Source organism: Pleurotus ostreatus, assembly GCF_014466165.1.
Source record: "Pleurotus ostreatus strain PC9 chromosome Unknown scaffold_2, whole genome shotgun sequence".
Taxonomy (NCBI): Eukaryota; Fungi; Basidiomycota; class Agaricomycetes; order Agaricales; family Pleurotaceae; genus Pleurotus; species Pleurotus ostreatus.
In genome coordinates this window covers 1410308-1427132 of record NW_023503157.1, presented here as the reverse complement: position 1 = coordinate 1427132, position 16825 = coordinate 1410308, and the positions used below count along the sequence as shown (strand labels likewise).

The window sequence follows — 16825 nt, the reverse complement described above, 5'->3', positions numbered from 1 at the left end:
TGCATCGTCATTCAAATGACAGCAGGTGACTTCACAACGCGCCCTAAACGACAACCAGCCACTCCGTTGAATAATAGAACCCAATCTCCTTCCTTAACGGAGGAAATATGCAGTTCTCCCAAGGTATCTTCGTGTATTCGCCCAAGCTCAAGTAGCCAGCGTCGGAACACACCAGGGAGACATCCAGTGGATGCAGACGGTGTTAGCCATCTATTGTCTCGATACAAAGCAACATTGCAGATAGTTGACTCCGTGACTAATTCGTCATCATTATAAAGCAATATATCGTCAGGATGTGGGTCAGAGATGATCCCTGTTTGCTTTGTTCTGCGGGCGCGCGAAGCCTCGTAGACGGTGCGTTCCGTAGTCTTCGTGGAGGTGAAGATGGAAGATGGAGTAGGTTGAGTGTCGAGGTAGATGTTGTAGATCGGGCCAAAAATCAAGCCTTCAGTGGAAGGATCAAACGTCAGGGATATAAGGGGGTCAGACACCAAGGGAGCTATCACTGTCGCAGCCCCGCTGAAGCGACCAGCCTCATCAAGGAGCAACCGAATCTGTGATGATGAATATGTTAATGATCGTGACTACGGACGGAAACAAAATCACCTTCAAAGGTTTTGAAGCGAATTCAGGTACGTTGTCCACTAGTTCCTGACATGCAGCCTTGACGGTGTCTAATGAAATCGCAGCCTTTGCCGCTACCCATGCGTGCCGTTCCGCAGCGTCGACGAGTCGGTCAACGTGGAAGCGCAGCAGTAAGAAGGGAGACGGTTTGCCATCGCTGTCGTTGTTCCAGTTCAGGGTACGAAGAAAGGGATCATATCTGGTGCAGCTCAGAAGCTTATATGTTGATGGCGGGGAGGACATTCAAGCAGTTACGGAAAGGAACGAGTGCAAGTAAATCAAACTGCAATACCCCTGAATGGCGTGACACGGGCGTCAAAGACGTGACTGAGTAACGGCGCTTATTTCGAGTCGGCAGCTTATATATGGAAGCTTGCTGCGCTACAGCTGAGCGCACTTCGCCCCACCCCACCTTCTGCCTCAGAACATCCTCATCCCCAATTCTCCACAATGTTCACCGTAAAGGCCACATATCGTGGTCAGACTAGAAAGATTTCCTTTGCGAATGTCAATACCTTTCCTTCCTTTGAGGAGTTGTGTAACCAGGTATGTTGGGAGCTTCGCCCTTTACAGCGCAGCGCTTAACTGGCATATACAGCTCTACCGAGTCTTCCCTATAAGCCATAATTACTACTTATCGAAACTACTCTTCTCTCCCTCAAATCAGGCGTCTCGTATCCTTATCGCCAAAGAAGTTCACTCAGCGGACGATTACGACCAATGTGTCGGCCCCTTTCTTCATCAGTCTTGGTCAAATCCTTTGTTGAGGTTTGCAGTGTACGAAGAAACGCCTCACAAGGCTCCTGGTGCATCGTCTGCATCGTCAGTGCGCTGGTCAGCGTACAGCGCCTCGGACACTGTTGTGGACAATGATTCCAGTGTATCTACCGTACTCGGCTATGGTCTTGGTTTGCCCAACACCTCGCCTGCTCCGAATCATGTACCTCTGCCGCTACCGATGCCTTTCATGGTTCCACCACCACCCATCATATACTCCTCCCCTCCTCGTGCATACACCCAAGCTCCCATGGATGTGGACACTGCGCCAGCTTCGCAAACATACCGGCCTCGGCCTGGGGCACTACTCAGCCCGCAGGCTCCACCACCACCACCACCACCCGCACCGCGAGCCAGCTCGCCGCAGCGTTGTGCCTGTGTAGATGGCAAGAAACAAATCGAAGACCTACTTACGTCTTTCAAAGCCGATCTCGACAACGTTTTGACGTCCACCTTTGGCTCCTCTCCTACTCATGGGAGTAACGCTGGGGTGCCACGCAGCCCTCCCGTTCAAGTACAGCAACCCATATCTCCACCGAAGATGCAGACGACTTCGTTGGATCAATCTTGGTCGTGTATCGCTCACTGGTGTGATACATGTATGAAGAGGTTTTCAGGGCCTTGGCACGCTTGTCTGAAGTGCCCTGTCATTCAAGTATGTACATCGCTTCCTTGGGGCTTTTCTCGTACTGAACTCTGTTCAGTGCACGGGCTGCCAATCAGCCTTCCCTAATGGACATATGATCTGCCAGTATAGCTCTGATAGCCTGCATTCCTTCAGCAAGAGGACGTGCCCTTCTTGTCCTCGACCATGGTCTCCTCTGCGATCATGGCAGCCGCCAGTCACCGAGCCGGCATCTTCAACATCTTCGGCCTTTTCTACGCTGCCACCCCTACCTAATTTAGCTCCTGCGCCGCCCCCGCCTTGTCTTTACGTACCTGGTAAGCCGATACTGCCATGGGAACAAATCTACACGCCGGCCCCTGTCTCGGCATTTGTCCCGCCTAGTCCATCCGTCGCCAGCCCGCGCCTAGTCCCAGATGCGCCTGCCTTACCGTGTGTGTCGCCCCCCGCAGCGTCGCCTAACGCTCCGGTTCAAGATGCAAACACACCCGCTGTTCCTCCGGTGGTGGTTCACGAAGGTATTATCTGCGATGCGTGCAATGGCACTGTTGAAGGAGTCAGGCATAAATGCCTTGACTGTCCAGGTATGCACCACAATCAATCACATTGGCAGACTCATTAACCCCCTTGTAGACTACGACTTGTGCACGGGATGTATCATGTCTGGATCCGCTGAACGTCACAATCCATTCCATGAATTCTTCGAGATCTCGGAACCGGGCCGTGTTATCGTCCACACTGTGTTCAGCGGCGAGGGTGAAAGGGAACCCACCCCTTCGACTCGTGCTCCCCCAGCCCCCGCCGCGCCCACAGCGGTATCGCCCCCCGTTGTCGAAGCGGTCCCCGTTCACGCGGCTAACTGTGATATGTGCGACTCTCGCATTCATGGTGATCGATACGTGCGTTTCGTTCAGCTCTCTGTCTTCGCCATCTGACCTTCCTTTCGCCAGAAATGTCTCGTTTGTCCAGGTATGTGAGAATGCTTAAATGCCTTTCGTTGTCGCTAATTATTCCGTAGACTTCGATACTTGCAGCAGTTGCTTCGCCATTGCAGACGAGCAACACCCGCAGCACTCGTTCGTTAAGATAACTGACCCCAAGCAATACATTGTGAGCGAACCGTCGTTCACAATAACCATTGTTCTCATCCGTTTTTGACAGCGACGCGCATCGTCTAGGCAAGTCACCCAGGTGGCGAGGCATTTCGCAACATGCGATAGTAAGTGTATACATGCGCGCGTTCGACACACCCTAACAACGTTTTAGTATGCAAACATGGCATCAACGGCATTCGATACAAGTGCATGCATTCTGACTGCCCTGACTTTGATCTATGTGAAGCCTGCGAGGCCTTGCCAATTCCCGTACACCCGGCTACGCACCCGCTCCTGAAGATGAGGTCTGTCGACACGATCATTCCTACTGTATACCGCGGCGCGGCTCGCGTTCCGTCAAGGGTAGCATCGCCGGCACTTTCGTACTACGACCAAGTTGCATCTCCTCGCCCAATGCCCGCCGGTGCCAGGCTTTCGCAATCCCCTATTCCTCTTCCTCCTTCGTTTTCGGTCCCTTGTCCTCCTTACCCCGTTCTAGGATTCTCGGCGCCCTCGTCCCCTGAAAGGTCTCACTTCTCTGCGAGTCCACCATCGCCGCGCTCTCCAGCCCTCAGCATCCCTGGGGGCTTTGACTCGCCTCGTTTGAACGCCGCTTCACCTGAACCTGGTCTCATCGCTAACCATAATCATAATTTCGCTGATGGTCTTTCTCTTTATGCATACCCGACGCTCTCGCCTTCGACACCATCCTTGACCGCGCGTCCTCCGATCCCGCAGTTCGTTCAGCAGGAAGAAGTCACTGTTTCGCTCTCGGACAGCTTCTCCCCTCAAGTACCTGCGATCAGTACTCCAGAGCCTGCCATTGTTACCTCGAACGCTTCTTCCGGACGCGCCACTCCAGACCACAAGACGTCCGATGCTTCGGCGCCTTCGGAGGGCTCTTCTTCGACATTCAGGCTTCCTCCTCTCTCGCTAGACAACGGAAGTGATTTGCTTCGCGAGTTTTGGCCACGCGTCGCCCAAGAATTCAACCATCTACTCTCACTTCAGACAGACAACGGGGCTCAGGTGTCAACTCCAAACGTGTCTACCGAGTCACCGCTCACTGGTGAGGCATTACTGTCGCGCCCACTTCCTTTCACTGTCCCCCGTCATGTTCTATCAACTCCCGACGTGTCTGCGAATGCGTTAAGCTCACTTGCAGCCCTCCTCAATGTAGACGTTACGCAGCACCGCGCCCCTTCGCCACCCAAGGAGGCGACCCCTAAGTCTCCTATCGTCAAGCTTCCCAAGTCTGAGGATGCTACTGTGAACCCGCCTGTCGCCCCGGTGGTTATCTTGCCGCCCAGCGTCTCTCCCCCAGTGGCTCCCAAAATTGCTACCCCGATCCCCGAACCTCCAGTCGTTCTTCATGCTACTTTTATAGAAGACATCACTGTTCCCGATGGACAAGTCTTCCCACCAGGCGCGGAATTCGTGAAGACCTGGAAGATGCTCAATGACAGTGATAAACCTTGGCCTGAGAACACGGAACTTGTTTACGTTGCTGGGGACACCCTATCCCGCGGCTCCTTGACTCCGAAATCAGTCGGGTTTGTTGCAGGGAACACAGAAGTTGAATTGTCCACTGGTGAACTCAAGGTTCGTATGTTTTTAGTATGATTGGCTTTGAGCTCATTGTATTTTTAGGCTCCCGATACCCCAGGACGATATGTCAGTTACTGGAGGTTGCGCGCTGGCAACGGCGGTCTCTTCGGAAACAGCATTTGGATCGAGTTAGTTTTCCCTGTCAATCAGATTGAGCTTGTTGCTGAAGATTCTTTTCCGCAGTATCACTGTTCAGGAGCCCAGTCGAAGGTCGACATCCGATTTTTCGCCTTCGTCGTCTATTATTGTCCCCAGTAAGGCTCAGACGGCATCTGAAGCCGGAGCCCAGACCATGCCCATAACCGAGCAAAACCTTTCTTCAATGCCGTCGTCTACTTCTATCTCAGCAACGGTGTCGCTCGCATCCACCAACACTGACGTTGCTTCGGACGCCGGATCTGTTGGCTCTGATGTATCTTTGATCAGCATGCCTTCCAGTAGTGTCGCTGACTTCGACGACGATGAGGATGAAGAAGATGAGGCGGTTGTGTGGGAAGACAGTCGATCGCACTTCTCGAACGAACGTCCCCCGACCAATACTGAGAATATCGAGTACGTGTTGTTGTTTGACGACAATTCATCAGAAGAGGGTTTGTAGATGTAGATGAGCTCCGTTTTTTTGCCGAACTAGTAGTATCCGAGCAGAAGGGTGACTCTCACTCCTTCATTGTGTACTTGTAATTTTCTTGCAGGCTGCTTTATTTCATCGTTATCTTGTAACCCTTAGTCTCCAAATACATAAAACGACGCTCCTTAAACCTCGGCTGCTTCTCCCAGTGATGCTGAATTCCAAACCCGCTTTGAAATCGCTCCCGTATACCCATTTAACTTCGGGGATAGTCCCCGTATCGCTGACATTCAAAAGAAGATTTTGCTTTTGAAAGTGACTCAATGCGCACAGGATTATCAACCGTGCAACGCCCAGGCTGCATGACTCGTTATCGGATCTCTCAAAGTACCGTCCTGACGATGATACTTAAGAAAGATTGTCTTTCGTGTTTCACTACTCAACATGTCAACAGAGTCCTTTCCTTTCGTGTTATCCACCGCTTTCTCGAGCACTTTATCTGGCGGAAATCCTGCCGCGACTCTGTTCATCGGAGATGCCAAACCGTCCGACGAGACGTTGGGAGTTATTGCTCTCAACTTCACGCAACCGATGATCACGTACATATCGTCGCCACTACCCTCAACCGACAATAACACAGCGGTCTTTGATGTGCGCTGGTTTACGCCTGTAGGAAAAGAAGTACCTTTGTGCGGACATGGAACCATTGCTGCTGCGGGAGCTATCTGGAGCTCACCTGGGATGGTCTCTGACGATGTCGACACGCTGGAATTCCACGCAGTGTCGGGGGCGATGTTGAAGGTGCATAAAGGTGATGGGAGATGGTATGAGATTCGTTTGCCTGCGGGTAGCGTCGAACCGGTTTCCGAAGCAGAGTGGGCACATGTAGCTGGGTTAGTAAGTCAGGCGATGGGGAAAGAAGTTCATGTCAAATTCATCGGAAAAGGAGGGAAAGGATTCGAGCACATGGTTCTCATCGAACTCGAACCTGAAGATGATCTAGAGGGGTGTGTCGTTGACAACTCTGCGTTGGTAAGTATCTTCCTTGACGTGTGTAGTCATCGTGCATTGATGGACTTGTTTCTTGTTTTGGTTTGCAGCGTACCACCGGATTCTATATCAACATCATTACGACGGCGGGCCCAAAGAATGAGGCGTCCGGCGCTCGCTTCGTTTCACGGATGTTCGCACCCCTACGGATACTAGGCGGTGAAGACCACGTATGCGGATCCGCCCATGGCGTCCTCACGCCGTACTGGTCTCGAAAGCTCGGTATTGCGAGCAGCGGCGAAATAAAGGCGAGACAAGTCAGTCCGCGCGGTGGCGACTTGAAAGTCTCATGGCATCAAGACGAAGAAACCGTGGGTCTGAAGGGGGAGCTGAGGTTGCTTGGGCGAGGGGAATTGTTTGTCTGATGGGTTCAAGTGCTTTCCTACACTAGACTATTTATTCGGGTTGTCCGACACTTTATTAGAGCTATCAAGGAGTCTGCGAACAATGGATGTCAGTAGGCCATTGACGGAGATAAGGCAACGCACCGTACTCCTAATCTGAGCAACGGTCAATGGCACACGTTCCTGTTGCAATATTTACTTCCTGGATTGAAGGTAGCAACGAGGCAACCCCAACATCCTGCCCTTGCCTTTGGCGCACCGCCAGGCACTGCACCATCCGCAACATGAGAGGCCTAGCATTGACAGGATACGCTGGCAGAGATATTTTTGATATCGATGAAAGTTCTATTCGGAACGGTGGATTAGGCTCCTTCGATGATGTCCTCAGAACGGCATCCTCGTGCAGGCAAGTGTGGACCATATGAGCGGAGCCCTCATTCAGCATATACGTAACAATTTGAACCTATTCCTTGATAAGGACGATACTTCTCCGTGGCTATATGCGTCGATTTCTTTGAACGAAGCATGATACTCGCAAACGGACCGGAGAGAAAGTATTGAAGCACTTCATGGCTTCATTCCTTCCGTTCTAGCTGAAAGCGATCGACTACTATTTGTACGATATCGCTCCATTCCGTCATCGCGCCGATGCCTGGGGAAGTGTAAGTGCGCGAAAGCTTTGTATGGTGTTTGCGTACCTATGTCACCGCACGCCAATGCTTTACCAATGGGGCCGACGACATTATAGCGTATTACCTCCCGAACGATTCGCAGATGTTCTGCAGTCAAAGGGTGTTCATACATCAGTGTGTTCATCGCAGGAAATACGTAGGTCGGTGTGGTTGGTGAAAGAGCTCGAAGCAATGATGTCTGCGGTGAAATATGTGAGCTTTGGAGCAGCGAAGAGAATACATCGAAACACACCGCTAAATTGTCGCACATGCCAGAGGCAATCTTTGCCAGAGTATTCGCCGAGCATGGGGCGATTAGGACGACGTCGGCCCATCGTCTCAGTTCAATGTGAAGAATCGGGTCGCCTATTTTGTACCCAGGCTGCGTTGATATCGTTTAGCCTTGAATCTCAAGCGTGTCGGGAGCCTACAACTACTCACCGACCATTCATCGGCGTCCACCCAAACACTGACGCCAGCTTGTTCAATATCACTCTTGGAGTAGAAAGCTAGCGAAGCCTTGGTCGCCACGACTGTGATCTTGATCCGCTTGTACTGCAACCATCGTTACATTGACAATTTCTGCCGGATAGGCCGCTGACGAACAGTAAGGAGCTCCCGAACGATCAAGGGAGCTTTGACCGAGGCCACGCTGCCTGTTGTGATGAGCAGAACGTGTGTAAATCCTTCCTCGCGTTCTTTCTCTGCAACAAACGGCGCGTTTGGCATCCTGGCTGAGATGATGACTGTCGAAGAAGAAGCCGGTATGCGGACACAGCCACACGGCAGGCACTCCGATCAATCCATCCCCAGGTCCCTGGTCAAGTTGGACCACCATGGCGCTCATGTCGAGTCGCGGCCCCCCAAGTGCACTCATGCTCCCAGATATCATGACGGTTTCGTGGGTGGCGACTATCCTCGGTCTGACACGAGCACACCGTGTGACGACTGGCTCCCCGCCACGCATACATGCCAGACCTGGAGAAAGGTTGCAATTGCAACAACTCGAATACCAGCGGTCAAAATCAACACCGTTGTATCTCTGGGCTTGCGGCTTCACTTCGAACTTCCGGACCGTGTCCATGGTACTCGACTCCCATGCGAGCCGTCTCGTGCAAGTCGAAATTATGGGCTTCGAACCAGCGTGGTTCGACTCATTGTTCGCAATACCAACTCCTCGCCTCAAATCTATTACCCTCTCAAGTAGAATCGATCCTAACGAACTGGGCGAATGGAACGATGAGGGGCGATGGCGCTTCTCAAAGACCGCACTTTACGAGGGCGTCCCGAGTTTGCAATCCTTATCCATATCTGGGTTTATCATCAACCTCGACTCGCCCCCTCCTCTGCAACCTCACTTCTTTAGACTTATCGCTCGACGATGAGACCTATTCTGCCAACTTGGCTCGTGTCTTTCCAGAAGATTTCCTATGCGCTCTACAGGGGATGCCTCGCTTGCACTCTTTACACATCAACTATGGCTTGAAGCCATGTTGGTCACTTAATCATCCTGTTGCTGTCACTTTACCAGTTTTGTACGATTTGCAGGTCCGGGTGGCATACATGTGGGACCTCAAGTTCTTGAAGTACATGACTCTCCCCTCAATAAAGTGCATTGCTTTGGGCTGCGACGAACTTGCGGGTCCCGAGGACATAGCAATTACAGTTCGCCATATACACGCCCTCCTTCCGCCCCACGAAACCATGTTCATAGTCAAAGCTTGTCGTCACGAGGATCAACCTGCATCTCGAACCGTATTGAAACTCAATGCCCAACCTATGGATAAACCACCGGTCGGCCTAGTGTTTGCATTTGTGGGCACGGATTGCTTTCGATCTACCGATCCCCTTCATACCTTCCATCCACTTCTCGGCCCCATCCGCATTCTAGATTTTGACGGATATGCGGAAGTCCAGAGCGACAAAGACCTTGCTCCTTTCTTCCGCGCCATGACTGCAGTCACAGAACTACGTGTCAGCGACCTACGTGATATCACCTTCATCCTCCAGCCTGATGATACACCCGAAACGCTGAGCGAAGGCGACGTGCCTATGCCCTATGCGCTTCCTAGCTTGAAGAGGATCTCCCTGTTACAGGAGAGAGACCTAACGGATACGAAGCGGCTGGTTATTCGGGTTAGGGAGATACTTTTGGAGAGAAAAGCACGGGGTGCCGACATTGATGTACTGGAGGTTGTTCTCGAGCGTGGACACAAGACCTGCAAGACCAACATCACACTGCAAGACCTCGAACCTCTGTCAGAAGTCACTGAGGTCGTATTTCATGACAAGGCGCATGATGATGTTTGTGATCATCATTACCTCTCAATCATCTGATACCCAAGTCGTGTTACTATGTAATACAGTCTCCTACCAGCATAGTCCAAATTCTCAGTTCCAAACGCTCAACTGTGATCTTTATGAGGTTCAGGGGATCCCTACTTTCGCCTTCAGGGTCAGTCTCAACCGGTCACTCCATGCGCTCAACTTCGAGTGGATGTCAACACCATACGTTAGCCAAGTCCTCGATGCTATGTCATCTGCATGGGTTGACTGAATAACCTACCTCCAGGCGGCGCGTTCCTTGCAGTGGTGCACTAGTAAACTACGCCACCCATCATGTATGCTTTATCTTGACGAGGAGGCGAACTCCTCTCATCTGCCCTCAGGTAGATGGCCAGAAAATTCTTCTCCGGGGTAGGCACGGTTGTACGGTACGCTCAGCACTGATGTTCTCGTAACCCCCGCTAGGCGGCCGCTATGTGGTTTGTGGAGTCGGTACGGCATGCAGTTCGGCGTCCTACGTTCGCGTTCAAGCAACGCCACGGGGCCTGAAGGGGCTCTTCGGTGGTGCTCCGCAACGCATTGAAGTTCAAGTGGCTGGAATACATCTTCTACAGCTCCGGGATTCCTTAGGCAGCTACGTGCAGGGTCAAACCAGGCTAATCGGCCCCGCTCAACTTGCACCTATAGCTTCAGGCACATCGACGATAAAGTGGCGACATGGATCTCCGGACGAATACACACTCGAACCAGCCTGTATCTATTCTAACGGGTACCATACGCTTTTAGTTCCTTGATGCTCTGGATCCGTAGAACACTATCACGGCAACCGGGGAATGTGCCTCGGATCGGTACCTACTGACACAGTAGGGCGCGCAAGACGCGCCAGTAGTCCAGGAGGAAACAGGAGCATCCCCGTTTCAGCCTCTGCGGGATATGCAACTGGCAGTCCGGAGAAATCTGAAGTTTGCTTTGACACATACTCAGAGCATTATTGAGGTACCATATATGTGGCTGCACGCCGCTGAGTTTGGCATTCTCAGTGGTATCACCATCTGCTAGAGATCGTACCTTGCCAACCCTCTTCTCAAGGTCACTGGCGAAGCTCGTTTCCGCTCACCTCATCTGACGAAAATATCCCTATGTCACCGTCCAACAAACCACCGGGTCCATTCCTCGGTTTCGAGACTCCTGTTCCTTGATATACTTTTTTTACCGGGACACTAAGCCGATTTGAACCTCCCTCTGCCTCGCTCTGTATATCGCGAAAGCGTCGCGTCTCGAATGGTACTTTACAACTTCAGCGTCACTGTTCCCAGCCCCCCACCCCACCAAGCTATGCGATTCTTGTCACTCTTACGGTTGGCCTTGGCTGGCGCATTTATTGCAGTACTCCCTGTATCGGCATCCCGAGATTTGAAATAGAGCGTTTCGCGTCTAGACTTCTCTGATACATTTCCAGCAGGATATAACGAGCAATATATTAGGCCCCGACTCTGTGAACGTAATTGACAACTGAAGCTTGTCACTACTCTAGTGAACACTGGCGACTTCTGAACGACCCTCGAGGTCCATTGTCCACCTTGCCAACAGACGCCTTTGTCATTACCGACGCGAAGGGCGCTCGCCCTGCCTTCACCGGTGTCAGGGCGAAATATGTCCCAGATCGAGCTGCGGCCCTCGATGCTGCAAGCATCTTCACTATCCTTGCGCCAGGCCAATCTGTCAGCATAACACATGATCGTATGCCCGTTTGCATTCTGATGGGATTTTATTTTAGTGTCCACATATACAACTTCACCCTCACTGGAGAAGGTACTTTCACCTTCGAAGCCCGCAATCGTCGACTCCAACAGGGCCGTAACGGGTCTAACTGCTACTGCAGAGCCCCATGCAACGAAGATTAGCGGTAAGCTCGCCATAGCTAGGCCTGCTCTTCAAAAGCGAGCATCTTTCACTGGTTGCTCTGACGAGCGGCAGGCTCTCTACACAATGTAGCTGCTGCTGACGCACAACAATATGCCAGCGATGCAATTTCGTAGGTTATCGCATCTCCACGCCGCTCGTCCGCGTTCCAACAGATATCTAGTTATCTCGAGGCCCATACTTCGTCTACTCAACCTGGTTTGGCCGCATCAAAAGCGCTGATGATAGCAAGGTCAAAGCCCACTTCAGCAATATCAACAATAACACGTTCTCCTCGTTTACGTTCGATTGCACTTGTACAAATACGGGACTATACACTTTCGTCTCCCGTAATCAGTAAGAACAATGGAACTTGGGCACTCCCCAACCCATCTTGCGCAGATTCGGTATCGTTACACTTTGTGGTGAGTTTATCTCCATTGTAGTGTATATGAACGGGCTTCCTATCCCCCATCTTCTCTAAAAGAGCCATCATATTCTGTCACTCACTGACTTTTGCCAAGACGCTGAGTATTACCCGAGCTGCTTCCAGCGAAACTTCAATCACAAGGTAATTAGTTCAGAATGTAGGTTAACGTTCATGGACTATACACAACGACGATTGTGATGCATAGCCAAGAAACTGAAGCAAGTCCACGCTCTCCTATCTAACTCGACAGGGGTAGGGCAAGATACCAAAACCCTGCCTTCCTGTTGCAGGGTTCGAGTACCCTCGGACCTGCACGGAATCGGACCTACTCACTAAATTCTGATTTGCTACCTCCAAAAGCCCAAGTCGTATATTCTGGGCGCGACAACACAATTAACAGATTTACAGAGCCCATCGAGGCAACGACATTCACCCATATCTTTACAACGAAACATGAGCTTAACCCAAAAAAGTGATCGTTCATTGTGGCTTGCTTTACGACTGCACAGAGCCGAACCCTTGAGGGCAGCGCCTACCAATCGGCGCGGACCCACTCCGAATATAACAGATCTTGGCGTTGATGCAGTCACCTGTGCACGGGCGAGTTTGAATCGAGCTCTTCCCTTGAAGTGTGTTGAACGTCTATTGGATACAGGGAAGAAAAGGCAAGTGAGTACGAGTATAGGCAACCCTGCACATCACTGGGACTTACGGCGACGAGTGAGCTATCAGCTTCCATGGCTACAATAATACTCCACAATCAGCGTTATCCAATCAAATGAACCCGAGCGTGATACGATAAGTGGCTAGTCCAGGTTAAATTTTAAACGAATCCATTCCACGGGAAAAAGAAATCCAATTGGCACCCAGTGCACTCACCCTCAGTTACGCGATGCCACCACGTAGCGTTCAGCGGATCGTTGGCTCCCCAATCCTGGATCGTCTTCCCATAGGTCTCGCGCGTGTTGTACTCGTATGCATACGTGGGACCGAGCGCCAGTTGCGAGTCCAATCCCGGGAAGGTGCTCACGTCGCTTCTCCAACTGTCGGGTTGTTAGTATCCTTTTTGATTGACCACACGGACAAGTGCCAACTCACGTATGTGCATCGAGAACCTCGAATGTCTATGATGAACGCGTTGACAATAATTAGCAACGGTCAGAATCAAGCCGAGAATATTCAGCGTACCGCCGAATCAACTTCGTACACCCTGAATCCAGAGTTCATGTTCGTCCCTGGGGTTAGCGATGGTCCCATCTGCATCATTATATGAGTGATTGTTCCAGGTATAGGATCACGCATGATGCAACGAACCCAAGCCAGCGCATGCGCCGTGTCACTGTTCATCACAGTCGCATTGTTGCGGTAGAAGATCTGCAGTAAGTCCGGCATGTCCGTCGGCGGTCAGTCACCGATACCAACACCTGCGACCAGACCAAGGTCCAATTAAACGTAAGGACGTACCGACATCTGATCTTCATGCGTGTGTCCGAAGAATACATCTATCCGTTAGCAAAAGAACGTTGAGTGAGAAGGGTTCCTTAGATTATAAGATATACGCATATGTGCATATATGCATAGAAAGGAAGTGGAAGCCAAAGGAAGGCCTCACTTGCGATGACGTGTGGTGAGAACCTGTCCACTCTACACACCAGTCAGTTCCCAGCATACTCATCCAATCCCCAACCTTGGGGTTAATTAGGGGAATGTAATAAAACGTACATTTGGTAAACTGGACACCACGACCAGCCGCCGTCAGCGTTCACGGTTAAAATCTGGGGGAGTTAGATGAAAGCTTACACAGATCGGTGGCAGGGATCAATGGATTAGTACCGTCCCAGCCGCTAAGGACGTGTCCAATAATCCAAACTACGAGATCAATAAGCCATTCGTAAGTATTTGGAATCGCGTGAATAAACATCATAACTGACCGCGCTCTCCGTGGTCTTCTGCATCTTGTAGCTCATCAGTCAAGAACCTCAGCATCCCTGACACGTCGTGATCCGTCATATTGATGTAGTTGAAATAGTTCGCGCTGGCGGTGAGAACAATCCGTAAATCTCCATTTCCAAAGGACAAACAAAACCCCGTAGTGTGAGACTCACCGGTACCCTAACCACACCGTCCAATAGCATAATTCGTCAGCAACCCCACCTTGAGCACCGCGCAGGCCAGACGTCGGAAGGCGGATGAGAGCACTCACACATATCCGTATTCAACGAGATGACTCGGAGATTATCGGCCCTCTTGACCATGTACCCCGCATAATGCGTTCTCGCGAGACGGACGGCCGAGTCTGGGAGCCATTTCTCGTGTTTCCAGAGGAGGGCTAGGTGGTCGTAGTTCCTATGCAGCGGATGGAAAGGTCAGCACAACTAGTTGGGGGTGTATAAATAGAAAGGTGATTGGAAGCGAGGCGATGATGGACCTTACCAGCTAAACTGCCCGGCGAGCCCTTGGCCAATGGCGTGCGGGGCATCTTGGGCTCTATTAATTGCCATGCCGTTAGGTTTGTCATCGGTGCACTGCTAAAGGCGTGCCAGCTCACTGGTTATAGCTATCGTGGTTTCCTAGCGTAGCATAGACCGGGCCAGGTCCTAGTGTCTTCTTCAGAAGGTCGTAAAGCAGTGTCTATGAAGAACATCAGTTCTGATATGACGCGTGATCGGTTCGCGGTGGTCAATAATAGAATGCCAAGACAACAAACGGAAAGGGTGGCAGCCTGCGTGAGGGCTACCGTGACCTCACCACAGAGCAAGAAAATCCTTGACGTTTCGAGACTTACCTCCACGTATGTAACATACTCTCTATTCACCCAAATACCCAAAGCCGCCGTAAATGGGTACGTTCGCGCGCGTGGGTGCGTAAAATCAGGATCAATCAGAGAAATCAGCAAAGCCCGTTAGTGACATGTTCTATACGGAACGCCCCCAGATTCCGACAAGCGGTGCGTGGTGGGCAGTGTGGAGAAAGGCAGGAAAAGAAGGATGCCAACCTTGATAGCTGATTATCGGCATCATGAGCCACCAAATCCCCCGTGTAGACTGTCCATGCAAACCCGGTGCCCTGGGTCTCCGTGAGAGGGGGTATTGCCTCGAGGGCTGCTGCTATCAGCGAAAGAGGGGTGTCACTGTCAAGATCAACACGCCGTGTGTTAGTTTTTTGCGCGATTGCGGTGACGGGTGAAGTAATCCCGTTACGTGATTCATTGAATAAGTTCGGAGAAGGGAAATCGAATTTGAAATCGAATGGGCGAATCGGAATGATATACTTGCCAGTGGTATGCGCCAAATCGCGGGGCAGGAAGTAGGGTCGCGTTAGGACTTTGGGAGTTGAATCCGCCTTTACGGCAGCAGAGACCAGTCGTGCAGTTCGCCTCAGCACCGGTAGAGTACCCTTCGGAAAAAAGCGAACGAAACGAGGTTGTCAGAGCCGCACAAACCCGAGACGTATAGCAGCAGCCCACGTACTTGCATCGAGATGCATGTCTGATAAATGCAGCACCTTGAGGCGTTTACCGCTCGGTTTCTTTGGGGGAGGCAGGGGATTCGGCTTTGGCTTCTTGAACCACGCTGTGAGGTTGAGTGGAGGCGGCGGGGGCAAGGGACATAAGTTTAGGAAATTCTGACATAAATACTGGAGATTGGATGTTAGAAATGTCGAACTGCTAAAGTAGTTGAGTTGCTGGTACCTGGCCATCGAGCCCACCGACGTCGGCATTTGCGACGACCTGAGTGATGACCCCGCCTGTTCCAAGAGGCCCGAACGTCGTGCTGCACGTTGAGCTGAACTTGAAGTGATCGCAGAGCCGGACGGCGAAGGCGGGGCCCTGCTTCGGCGCGGCCAGAGCCAGGAATTTTGCGGCCTCGAATCCGGCGATGCACCGAGCACATCTGTTATCACCAAAGACCGGATTCGCGGCAACCGACAAAATCTGCGCAAACGCGTTTTCGACTAGCCGAGAGGCAGATGCCGTGGGAGGCAACGGGTGTGGATCAACAGTGTTGTTCTTTGGAACACTATCTGGGTCTGTGAGCGAGAAAGGATAGATTTCATGCTGAAATAGACGGTGTTTGAGACACAAAATGGAATATGATAATATGGACGCACTGTGACAGGGTCTGAGATGACAGGCTGAACCTGGGCTGACGTGACAGTCGGCGAGTTGTGGTATTTGGAGAAAAGGGACGTCGGAAATGGCCCGGGCACGGTCAGCGTCGACGGCTTGATTTCTGCCCCAAAAACCGAGGAAAAAAGGCTGAATAAAACGAGAAACGCCCGCATATTCAGTCGGGGATTCGAAGCGCATTACTGGTATTATATAGGATTTTTCCACGGCCAATGGCAGTCGCGCAAGCTGCAACGTGTGTGAGTGGGAATTCGGCGTTGGTCTGCGCTGCTTCTTCCCCACAGCATATCGAGCATATACTTTCACGCCCACGTGGACATATAATAGTGACGTCAGCGTCCTCTTTAGCCCGATCAGGTAACTGTTCAGTCCCCCGGTGCCTAGCTGGAGTCGTCTGCTCCAAGTTCTTTCCTCCGAGATGCCGCGTACCAGATTCCAAGTTATCTGTCGTGACCATCTGTCACAGCATTGGAGCAAAAAACAAGTCGTCCTTCACACGCAGACTCTAAACAACGGTCAGTCAACTTGTTCCATCAGATAAGGTCACTCAACCGTTCTTCCTTCTGTGGCCAAAGGGCAAGATCGACAGCAGCCCAGCAGCCCAGTAGTACGTCGTGGGACATAACAGTGCATTAAGCTTACCACCTAGACAAATCTGCAGGTAGAGGGAAGGCAAACAGCTGGCGAGGGGGAATATACAACGCAACGGCTGGAAAT

At 51.5% G+C, this 16825-nt stretch overlaps 6 protein-coding genes across 6 annotated transcripts; 3 read left to right on the top strand and 3 right to left on the bottom strand.

Moving 5' to 3' along the window:
• Window positions 1-11: 11 nt before the first annotated feature.
• PC9H_003267 (uncharacterized protein) lies at window positions 12-867 on the bottom strand (the record flags this gene model as incomplete). The annotated part of the gene is made up of 2 exons (XM_036772860.1): window positions 12-554; window positions 607-867. The coding sequence occupies 2 exons, from the start codon at window positions 865-867 to the stop codon at window positions 12-14; spliced, it is 804 nt and encodes a 267-aa protein (XP_036634333.1).
• A 207-nt stretch (window positions 868-1074) lies between these two features.
• Window positions 1075-5326, top strand: PC9H_003266 (uncharacterized protein; the record flags this gene model as incomplete). Its single annotated transcript, XM_036772859.1, has 10 exons — window positions 1075-1170; window positions 1223-2056; window positions 2106-2610; window positions 2660-2925; window positions 2977-2995; window positions 3045-3136; window positions 3188-3245; window positions 3293-4722; window positions 4771-4856; window positions 4912-5326. 10 exons carry the CDS (start codon window positions 1075-1077, stop codon window positions 5324-5326), a joined length of 3801 nt encoding a protein of 1266 aa, XP_036634332.1.
• Window positions 5327-5740: 414 nt separating this feature from the next.
• Window positions 5741-6711, top strand: PC9H_003265 (uncharacterized protein; the record flags this gene model as incomplete). The annotated part of the gene is made up of 2 exons (XM_036772858.1): window positions 5741-6328; window positions 6397-6711. The coding sequence occupies 2 exons, from the start codon at window positions 5741-5743 to the stop codon at window positions 6709-6711; spliced, it is 903 nt and encodes a 300-aa protein (XP_036634331.1).
• Window positions 6712-7265: 554 nt separating this feature from the next.
• On the bottom strand, window positions 7266-8090 carry PC9H_003264 (uncharacterized protein; the record flags this gene model as incomplete). The annotated part of the gene is made up of 5 exons (XM_036772857.1): window positions 7266-7342; window positions 7389-7560; window positions 7615-7743; window positions 7803-7916; window positions 7968-8090. The coding sequence occupies 5 exons, from the start codon at window positions 8088-8090 to the stop codon at window positions 7266-7268; spliced, it is 615 nt and encodes a 204-aa protein (XP_036634330.1).
• Window positions 8091-8197: 107 nt separating this feature from the next.
• On the top strand, window positions 8198-9698 carry PC9H_003263 (uncharacterized protein; the record flags this gene model as incomplete). Its single annotated transcript, XM_036772856.1, has 3 exons — window positions 8198-8508; window positions 8566-8651; window positions 8728-9698. 3 exons carry the CDS (start codon window positions 8198-8200, stop codon window positions 9696-9698), a joined length of 1368 nt encoding a protein of 455 aa, XP_036634329.1.
• A 3104-nt stretch (window positions 9699-12802) lies between these two features.
• Window positions 12803-16263, bottom strand: PC9H_003262 (uncharacterized protein; the record flags this gene model as incomplete). Its single annotated transcript, XM_036772855.1, has 17 exons — window positions 12803-13022; window positions 13078-13103; window positions 13168-13236; window positions 13294-13353; window positions 13444-13481; window positions 13592-13621; window positions 13780-13848; window positions 13911-14039; window positions 14183-14325; window positions 14413-14466; window positions 14528-14610; window positions 14765-14786; window positions 14975-15109; window positions 15255-15375; window positions 15450-15615; window positions 15671-16036; window positions 16090-16263. 17 exons carry the CDS (start codon window positions 16261-16263, stop codon window positions 12803-12805), a joined length of 1905 nt encoding a protein of 634 aa, XP_036634328.1.
• Between the last annotated feature and the right edge of the window lie 562 nt (window positions 16264-16825).